A 10,751-nucleotide genomic window follows, 5' to 3' on the forward strand; every position below is an offset into this window, starting at 1 on the left:
CTATTCTAGTGGTTAAAAACACTATTCTAGTAGTTAAAAACAATATTGTAGAAGTTAAAAAGAAAATTTTAGTGGTTAAAAACACTATTCTAGTAGTTAAAAACAATATTCTAGTAGTTAAAACCTAGAAGTTAAAAACACTATTCTAGAAGTTAAAAACACTATTCTAGTAGTTAAAAACACTATTCTAGTAGTTAAAAAACTATTCTAGTAGTTAAAAACACTATTCTAGTAGTTAAAAAAAACTATTCTAGTAGTTAAAAACACTATTCTAGTAGTAAAAAACACTATTTTAGAAGTTAAAAACAATATTCTAGAAGTTAAAAACAAAATTCTAGTGGTTAAAAACACTATTATAGAAGTTAAAAACAATATTCTAGTAATTAAAAACACTATTCTAGAGTTAAAAACAAATGCTAGTATTTAAAAACACTATTTTAGTAGTTAAAAACACTATTCTAGAATTTTAAAACAATATTCTAGTAGTTAAAAACATTATTCTAGAAGTTAAAAAACTGTACTAGAAGTTAAAAACACTATTCTAGTAGTTAAAAGCACTATTTTAGAAGTTAAAAACACAATTCTAGTAGTTAAAAACCTTGTTCTAGAAGTTAAAAACACTATTTTAGAAGTAAAAAACACTATTTTAGTAGTTAAAACTTAGAAGTTAAAAACACTATTCTAGTAGTTAAAAACACTATTCTAGTAGTTAAAAACACTATTCTAGTAGTTAAAACCGTGTTCTGTAAGTTAAAAGCACTATTCTAGTAGTGAAAAACACTATTTTAAAAGTTAAAAACACTGTTCTAGAAGTTAAAAACACTGTTCTTGAAGTTAAAAACAATATTCTTAAAGTAAAAAAAAAACACTTTTCTATAATTTAAAAACAATATTCTAAAAGTAAAAAAAAAACACTTTTCTATAATTTAAAAATACTATTCTAGAAGTTAAAAACACTGTTATAGAAGTTAAAAAAACTATTCTAGTATTTAGAAACACTATTTTAGAAGTTAAAAACACTGTTTTAGAAGTTAAAAACACTATTCTAGAAGTTAAAAACACTGTTCTAGAAGTTTAAAACACTGTTCTAGAAGTTAAATATCGGTGTTCTCTTACAAGTCCCGGTAGTGACAAAGAAATTTAATATATATCAAACGGCTTAAAAATGGTTTAAGTCATATAAATGCAAGATTACATCAAAATCTCCTACATTTTATAACGAAAACAGGACGAGGCCGTACGAAGTCCTAGTTACCTTATCTAAAGTACTACATCCTTAAGAGCTACTAGAATGGACCTCATTCACCAATCGTAAACAAACAACATTTAGGCACGTGATTCTCTATCTCTTCTATACAAATTACGATCTAATTTTTATTACACAATGGCTATCACGTGACAGGTTTTTTTTTCATTGTTTTATTGACAAAATGTTGTTTTTTTTACGATTGGTTAATGAGGTCCATTAAATAACCAAAGATACATGAGTTAAAATGTCCTTATCTTCTTTGTTGTTTTTTTTCCTTTTTTTTTTTGTGTCATCTTCTTTCTGTTCTTTAAAGTCTCATGGTTTGGACCAAAAAAGATCTACAAATGTCACTGTGATAATGGCTGTGAAAAGAACGGAAGCTGCAGTCAAAATGGAGTCTGCCAGAAAGGCTGGTTCGGCTTCAAATGTCAATATCGTACGTATTTATTTTTTTTTTAACATTAGTTCAGTTCTTCAGTGTTACGAGGGAAGCTACTGTAAGGAAATCCAGGAATGACTTCCTGGTCGTGCGGTATGCGCTCTGGACTGTCGTTCGGTCGTCTCAATGGTCCCGGGTTCCTACCCTGCCCGCTGCCATCCCTCGTCGTCCTGCTGGAGTTTTAGACTGGGAAAAAAAAATCCGAAACATGTAAAACATTTTACAAATAAACATCCGTATTCATGTATTTTAAATTATTGCCCGGCGATTGCATATTATTTTTTAAGCAAATTATGAAGTATCATTTTCAAATAAATTATCATTAAACGTATAGCGACTTGCTTTGTCTGTCTGCGTCTAATTTTGTACCCGATAATTTCCGCACTTCATATTCTTGGATCAAAAACTCTTTGCACAATTATTTGCTGTTCCTAGCAAAACACGAATCAATCCAAAAAATTGACCAACCAAGTAGTTCACATTATTTTTTTTTAAATAGAATGTATAGAAAAAAAAATCACCAAGCTTGAGATAAGATTTCTTGGATAAGGGGGCCGAAAATAGGGTAGAGAATTAGACATTAAGTATTACTGTAAAATAGCTAGGGAGGCGCGGTGGCTGAGCGGTAAAGCGCTTGGCTTCCGAACCGGGGTCCGGGGTTCGAATCCTGGTGAAGACTGGGATTTTTAATTTCGGGATCTTCGGGCGCCTCTGGGTCCACCCAGCTCTTATGGGTACCTGACATTAGTTGGGGAAAAGTAAAGGCGGTTGGTCGTTGTGCTGGCCACATAACACCCTCGTTAACCGTAAGCCACAGAAACAGATGACATTTACATCATCTACCCTACAGACCACAAGGTCTGAAAGGGGAAACTTTACTTTTAACTTTTAAATAACTAATGTGATCTGAAATAATTCAATGCTGGTGTAACTATTATATTTTGAACTATTTGTCAAGACTAAGACTAAGACTGCTTTATTGACACTTATTGATACTTATGGTAAAATCATACAGGTTTATATAGTAAATACACAATTAATTATATATCGTTTTCAGGTTCCCTGGTCTACGAATAGCGCTGATTTCGTATTACTTATTCTAGGACAAATTCGCTAAAACAATATTAGAATATGCATCCTCTGTTTGAGATCTCTCAAGTCAAGAAATCGTAAAGAAACTAGTACAAATACAAAATAAAGCAGTGAGATTTATAATAAACGAATATTCAAATGTAGAGTAACACTATTAATAAGTCACTAAACTTAAGAGACAGAAGAATAAAATGTAAAAGTAACAATAATACCTAAAACACTAAACCATAATGTAAAAATAGAAAAATTAAAGTTGAAATACTCAGACACAAAGATAGAGGCAAATTTCTTATTCCATATGCTAGGACAAAACAAGTGCTTCTTTTTCCGTAGTGTCTGTAGAGAATGGAATGGGCTGCCTAAATCAGCCAGAAAAACCAACGACTTAGAGATTTTAAGCCATTGATTAACATACATGACTAGATTGACACATACAATGCGTGGGACGTAATTATCTTCTTTTTTGAAGTAACTTCTGTAATATATAAAATAAGATTATCTTTTTTTTAAAGTAACTTCTGTACCTTATAAAAGAAGATACAGTCTGACCGAGTAAGGTACGAACGCTCTGTTCTTGTTTTGATTGACAGAAGTCGCCCGCTTCGCGACGACCTGACGTAGTCATGATGGAGCGGGTGGCTGGGCTGTTGTCTTCTAAGATTATTCAGTTTCTTTTTGGGACATTTTTGTACAAAAAGTTCGTTTAAATATGGTAGTGCTGTGCATGTGATTTTTAATGCTCTTTTTAATAATGTTGTCTAAACGGCGCATCAGTTTAGATGAAGCGTTGCCTGGCCAACATGTTAGCAGATTTTGTAAAGTCTCGCAGTAAAAATTATTAAGGATCTTCTTATGTATTTGAAAGATGTTAGGTTTGTATACGAAAAATAGCCGCTGTGTAATTTTTATTGCCATAGTTTATTTATCATCAATTACACCCAGATATTTGTATGAGTTGACTTATTGTATCGGTATATTGTTTATCTGCAGTTCATTTGTTAGTTACTTCTAAAAACCTGTGATGAGTTGTTTAGTTTTTGTGACATTCAACTCTAAAAGTTGTCAGTGCACTAGCTTGTAAACTCTTCTATCTAGCTTCGATACTGAGTCTAGTCTCCTGAATAAAGACCAACTTTGGCACTATCATTGGTGAATTTAATGAATTCAATTGAGTCATAGATGCTTGTTATGTCATTGTACAAAGTACTCGAGATGACGATCTTTTGCTATAACATATATGGCTAAACATATATGGGGTTTTATTCCCTTAGATAATTGTACACGTTATTTCTTCTACACCCATTCTTGGATAAAAAAAAAAAAAAATTAAAAAATTAAAATATTTCGGCATTAATGGTCCACTGCATCAGTGGATTAAAGACTTTCTGATAGGGAGAGAACAAACTGTAATAATAAATGGCTCTAAATCAACACCGATAACAGTAAACTCAGGTGTACCTCAAGGAACAGTCTTGGGTCCACTACTATTTTTAATTTACATAAATGATTTACCAAATTGCATTACTTCAGGAACAAAAGTCAGATTATTCGCAGACGATTGCATAATATATAGAACAATAAAAACAACACAAGACACAGATATTTTACAAAGAGAATTAGATGAATTACAGAAATGGGAATCAAATTGGAGCATGTCTTTCCACCCAGAAAAATGTCAGTTGTTAAGAGTAACAAAAAAACTAAAACAAATTAATTCCACTTATCTTATTCATGGCAAACCAGTAACACAGACTAAAAACGCAAAATACCAGGTGTTATAATAAATGAAAAACTGTCATGGAATCCACATATTGATGAAACTACAAAAAAAATCAAACAAAGCATTAGGATTTATTAAAAGAAATTTCTATAAATCAAATAAGAACATAAAACTAAAATGTTATTTAACCTTGGTTAGGCCAATAATAGAATATGCATCCTCTGTTTGGGACCCCTCAACTCAAGAAAACATTAAGAAACTAGAACAGACACAAAATAGAGCAGTGCGATTCATAACAAATGAATATTCACATTTGACTAGAGTAACACCTTTAGTAAAATCACTAAATTTAGAAAGCCTTCAGGACAGAAGGCTCAAAAGTAAAGTAGCAATAATACATAAAACACTGAACCATAATCTTCAAATACAAAAACAAAATTTAATAAAATACTCTGAAAGACACAAAGATAAAGGCACATTCCTCGTCCCATATGCTAGGACAAATTTGTACAAGTGCTCCTTCTTCCCTAGTGCTATTAGAGCATGGAATGGGTTGCCTGAGCTAGCCAGGAAAACCAGTGACTTGGCAGAATTTAAGTCATTGGTTAATATGCATGACTAAATGCATGACGCGTAGGACATAATCATCTTCTTTTTTGAAGTAACGTCTGTATTATATAAGATAAGATAAATTGAAACTTTACAACTTTACACAATTATTTTTTTTTGCACCTATCAAAATATGATTATGTATCAGTTACAAATTAGCCAATTAAACAATTAATTATTGTTAATTAATTAATTTAGTTTGATATTAAAGGAAATAAATCTTATTTTATTTCATAGAAATTGCTATAAGTGTACTTTTTTTTTCTTTTTTTTTTTAATACTTTTTTTTTTTATTTTGCTTGTTTTAAATGCATCTTCTTTTTTCAGAGGACCTGGCAACAATTGAGAATGTTATTCCTAACCCAGAACTAGACAACCTTACAGACAGAAATGATTCCACCTGCTTAGACCAGCAATATCAAGAATTAAATATAACATGGAATAGAACTTATGTCTTTACCTGGCTACGAATAGTTGTTAACGACACAAGTAATTGATTTTTAATTCGTTTTCAAATTATATAATTAAGATACTATTTCATAAAGGTAACACTCTAAAGACATATTACATTTCGAATATTGAAAGCGTTCTTTAATAACAATAATAACGATACTGTTTAATCTCTAAAGGGAAAAAAATATGTCTGTTTAATACTATTTCTTTTTATTTTAAAATTCGAAACTTGTATTTATAAATTATTACCATAAGTTGCTAATTGTAAATTTTTTTTTTTTAAAGTAAAAATAATTTAGAGCTTTAATATTGATTTTGGTTGTGGTTCGACATCTTTGGCTGACCGCACTGGATGACAATAAACCAAGCTACGCTTCTGCAATTTAATTTTTTTTATTTTTTTTGTTTCTACAACCATAGCACTGATACCATACATTAATATTGAGTTTACCAGTCCGTCACACCCATCACAAAATTTAACATGTGACAATAAAAGATTGTATCTTGTGAACCAGCAAACTCTGGATATTAAATGTGATGTGACAGGAGAAATTCAAAGCGTCCTTATTTCAGGAGCTGGAGTAAAGTCAATATGCTCTTTATATATAAATGGAGGTAAATGTATTGTAAAGTAATGTTAGGTCTATTGTTAGTATTAATATTTATCTGTTATCATTATTGTTATTTTTTATCTATGCTTCTATGAGCATTATTGATTTAAGAGTTTAATACATTAATGTTTAGGAAAAATTAGAGCATCTTCTTTAAGTCCTGATCTAAAAGTCTGTCATTGGAATGTTATCAAGTTAATTAGATGTATGCGTTCGCCTAACCAGGATTATCCATCGGGAGGGGAGTTAATCAGGCAGGGTAAAAAATGTTACACTGCGTTTTAATTAAACATTCATTAGTTAATGGGAAGCGTGGTTGAGAGGCCAAGTGCGCATGAACTTGTCTTGGCTCGAGGTTCGACACCCGACTCGGGCAGAGTTGTGTTTACTGAGCGCCTAAAGGCAGCACGGAAAACCAACTCCTAGATACCCTCTCATTCCCCCACTGGTCCACAAATGAGATGGGATCGAAAGCGCTCTGAGCATGCTATAAGCATGAAAGTAGCGCTATATAAAAGCTATAATTATCATTATAATAAAAGAAAAACAATCGCTCTATAAGCTAAATAAAGGAGGTATTGTCTTTTTTTTTTAAAGTTTTGTTGTTATTGTTGTTTCTTTTCTTACACCGCTCTTTTGTAGAAATAGCATTCTAAAATCGCGAGTTGTAAAACGAATGATTAAGTATATGTAATTAAAGATTAACCTAACGCTTTAATTAATCGTACTATATTTATTTCGTTTTTTAAGTCATCGCTTACCTGAAGAACTCTAAGATGATTTCCCATATATGAGAGGCTCTATTCAAAGACATGAAGTCAAGATTTACCAACCTCTTTGCACAGTGATTTACACGATTTTACTGCTATTGACAAAACATATTTCAAAAAATCGCATTACGTACTAATCATGTATATCATATGTACATATATCTGTGAAATTTTACGTCTCAAGAGACTATATTTTCCCTTTGCAACTTCTTGTGTGACTAAAGAGGCCAATCCTTGATACGCCGTTGCATTTTCACCCTTTTTTCAACTACTGTTGTGTATGGGCATCCGCAATCCGAGACCCTTCCATTATGCTCGCTTTCCACCTACCCAATTCTACTTTTTCCCAGCTGTTAGTGCCAATTTTGAAGAGCTTCATATCGCCTTTGCATACATCCGTATATCGTAAAAGTTGGCGACCAGCGGCCCTCCCACCTTCTGTTAGATCGCCATACGGAATGTCTTGTGGAAGTCAACCTACTGGCATTCTACGAACGTGGCCAAGCCAGCCAAGGCGTCTGCTGCTGATATCAGAGCGGATGTCATGGCACCCTGCTCTTCGTAGCACCTCCTCATTGGTTATCTTATCTTGCCACCTTATTTTAAAGATCCGCCTATATATGGTCAGCAGCAGTGTGAAAATAGATTCTGAATGGCCGGACAGCACCGCGTCAGGGACTTGAGTTGGCCGTTGGCCCTAGTTTGGGAATCATTGCTATAAAAAAGTAGATGTAATTGTGATTTCCATTCAAGTGACAAAATTTGACTTAGCTGACCCACAGGCGCTTGTTGGTCATCACTTTTTAAATAAAGGCTTTAAGTTATTAACATAATATTTATACATAAATTCGTCCAATAAATTAAAAAATAAATTTAACAAAATATATAATTCAGTTATAAGTTTGATGTTTATAAATGAACACATTTACAGCATGTTCACGTGTTGGATTCGACAAGTTATACTTAGCTTCTCGCTCCTCTTTAGTAGTCGAAGATGAGCACATTTCTTTTTTATGAACTCGAAGATGATTATAAGTCGGTCACATACATGGCATAGGTCAGTTGGGTGAGTTGGGTCCGCTACATATATGATTGATTCTTTTCGTATATGTTTTTTAGATCTGTGTTCTTCTTCTAATTCCAAATCATGAAACTCCGACACTCACGGCTTATATGCTATATATGTGCATTAGAGTTTACAGGTTTTTTAGGGATTAAAGAAAAAAAATCGACCCCACCCCTTCCACTCAAACGTTCTCGATCCGGTAGAAATCTTCATTTCAACATCTGTCTGAAGGTTTCACAATGGCTGTGGCTTTTGTTGGGTTGGGTCGTACCGTAAACGTAGCGCACTGCACATAGCTCCTGGGTCTGATCGCTACAAGTGGCAGCACTAACCAAGTGGACTTTCTTTATATTCGTATTCTGTCACAGCCACAATACCATGTAATGGCCGACACTCCAGCCAGGGGTCTCTGAGGAAGGCCCATGCATGAAACTGTGAGGCACACCTCTTGGACTGAGTCGCCGGATCTTTCACACCAATTGAACATTTAAGGCCTGGTTCACTACCCATTTATCGCGTGTCTACAATTTCCAGCAAACGCCGCGTTTCACCGAGTGAACATTTAAGGTCTGGTTCACTACCCATTTATCTCCTGTCTACAATTTCCAGCAAGGCGCCGCGTTTCACCGAGTGAACATTTAAGGTCTGGTTCACTACCCATTTATCGCGTGTCTACAACTTCTAGCTAGGCGCCACGTTTCACCGTGTGAAATTTAAGGTATGGTTCGCTACCCATTTATCGCCTGTCTATTTCCAATACTAAACAATTTCCAGCAAGGCGCCGCGTTGAGGCTATGGAAGCTGGAATCCTCGGACCAACACAACCAAACTATTTGCTCAAATTTACTAGTGGTTACACCAGAAATAAGCACAGACACTCGATAACAAGTTGAGAATACACAACCAGTTACAATATTTTAAAGTCCATTCAAAGTTTGTTACCCAAATTCAATTTAAATATAAAATCATCGTAATTTAAAGATGATCATTAAATTTTCTCCTGATTGTTCATAATTAATGTCTTAAAATTTATGTTCTAATAGAAATTGATATGATTATTTTTTTTAAAATTAGATTCATACTTATTTATTCACTTAAAGGTCGTAATGTAGGTCTTAATCAAGTCACATGGCAAAGTAGCGATTATACTGATTCGAAACATTATTGGTTGTCTTCATTGGCTGTGGACGGAAACACAGATTCAGACTTTAAAAAAAATAGCTGTTCACATACAAACAATGAGACCTCCCCAACTTGGAGGGTGCGTTTCAATGCTACGGAAATTACCAGATATGTTTTATACAACAGAAACGGTATGTTATTGTCTTACAACGCTGTAAATAGGAAAAGTCGATTATATTTATATTTTCAAAAAAAGGTTTTAAATATATGTTTATGGATATCACACCTTCTTTTGTTACAGAATATCAAGATCGTCTGAAACATTTTATTTTGCAAGGAAGAGGACCTGGACCTGAATACTTTTCTTATAATGATACCTCAGACAGAGGAGAACCAATATACACAGTGCTAGACGTTTCGAAAACCATTGTCTCAAATGTTACCATTATTGCAACATTTGACTGTTCTGGAAAATTTGTAACTTTGTGTGAGGTGGAGATTTATGGAGGTATTTGGGTGAAATAATAATCAAACAATAATTTCAACTGTATCAATTTATAACGGGGCATTTAGTTAGAAACAGAGGCGTAGTGAGGAGGGGGAGCACAACGGGCAGAGAGGCGTCTAAACAAATACAATTATTGTATATAGTGTAGTTAGGTCATACATTCTAAAGTTATTTGTTTTATATTATTATTAAATACTTTTTATTTATAAGCCTATATTTCTATCTGATGGTCATGAAAATGGAAGGGGGCGTAATGAAAGTACCTACCATGCCCCGAGAGAACGTTTTGCTATCTACGCCTCTGGTTAGAAGTTATATTTAAAAATATATGAGTGTACATTGTGCACGGAGAAATATTAAACAAGCAGGTTTTGAAAGCTTTCTTTCTACATCTGGGCGAAAACATTAAAGAAACAGTTGATGTTTAATACATTATGAAGTGGAAGCAAAGATGGCTGAGGAGTACAACGATTGACTTCCGAATAGGTGATTCTGGATCGAATCCTAGTAAAGACTTGACTTAGTTGGGGAAAAGTAAAGGCGTGTGGTTGTTGTGCTGGCCACATGATACCCTCGTTAACCGTGGGATACAGAAGCAGATGACCTTCACATCATATGACCTGGGTACGGCATGGTCTGAAAGGGGAGATTTACTTTTTTTTTTTAATTTTACATTATAAAGTAACATTAAAATATATTTGACTTGGATGCACATATTCACCAATATATTATTGACCATCTCTAGCACTGATTTTATAACTGTCTAAAACATTATTCATATTTTAATACCCTTTTTTATTTTCACTTTTTTTTTTATTAAAAAGAAGAGAAGATTATTACGTCAAAAGTGGGACGGCAATAATTTCATTATGTTTGCTAATCGGTGACTTAAACTATGCTAAATTATGTGTATCTGTTCAATCGAAAAAAAAAAAAAAGATTTAGTATTGATCTAGTTTAAATGGGAAAAAAAAAGATACATTATACTAACCGTTTATGACCCGCGTCTTGTGGGCCTTGGTTTTGGTATTACTGATCTAGTGGATTGGATTTAGATCTATTTCAAACATTTTTTTTAATATTTTGCGACGAAAATGAAATTAGAGTTTGCA

The 10,751-nt window shown here is 33.3% G+C and overlaps 1 protein-coding gene across 1 annotated transcript in view; it reads left to right on the top strand.

Moving 5' to 3' along the window:
- LOC129926176 (uncharacterized) overlaps nucleotides 1-9,656 on the top strand; it is a 12,766-nt gene extending 3,110 nt beyond the window's left edge. The window contains exons 2-5 of the mRNA XM_056028540.1: nucleotides 1,563-1,685; nucleotides 5,437-5,598; nucleotides 5,983-6,177; nucleotides 9,433-9,656. Of these exons, the coding sequence (XP_055884515.1) occupies nucleotides 1,563-1,685; nucleotides 5,437-5,598; nucleotides 5,983-6,177; nucleotides 9,433-9,656 (704 nt within the window). The remainder of the gene's footprint in view (nucleotides 1-1,562; nucleotides 1,686-5,436; nucleotides 5,599-5,982; nucleotides 6,178-9,432) is intronic.
- Nucleotides 9,657-10,751: the final 1,095 nt, after the last annotated feature.

This window comes from Biomphalaria glabrata, chromosome 5 (genome assembly GCF_947242115.1).
Source record: "Biomphalaria glabrata chromosome 5, xgBioGlab47.1, whole genome shotgun sequence".
Taxonomy (NCBI): Eukaryota; Metazoa; Mollusca; class Gastropoda; family Planorbidae; genus Biomphalaria; species Biomphalaria glabrata.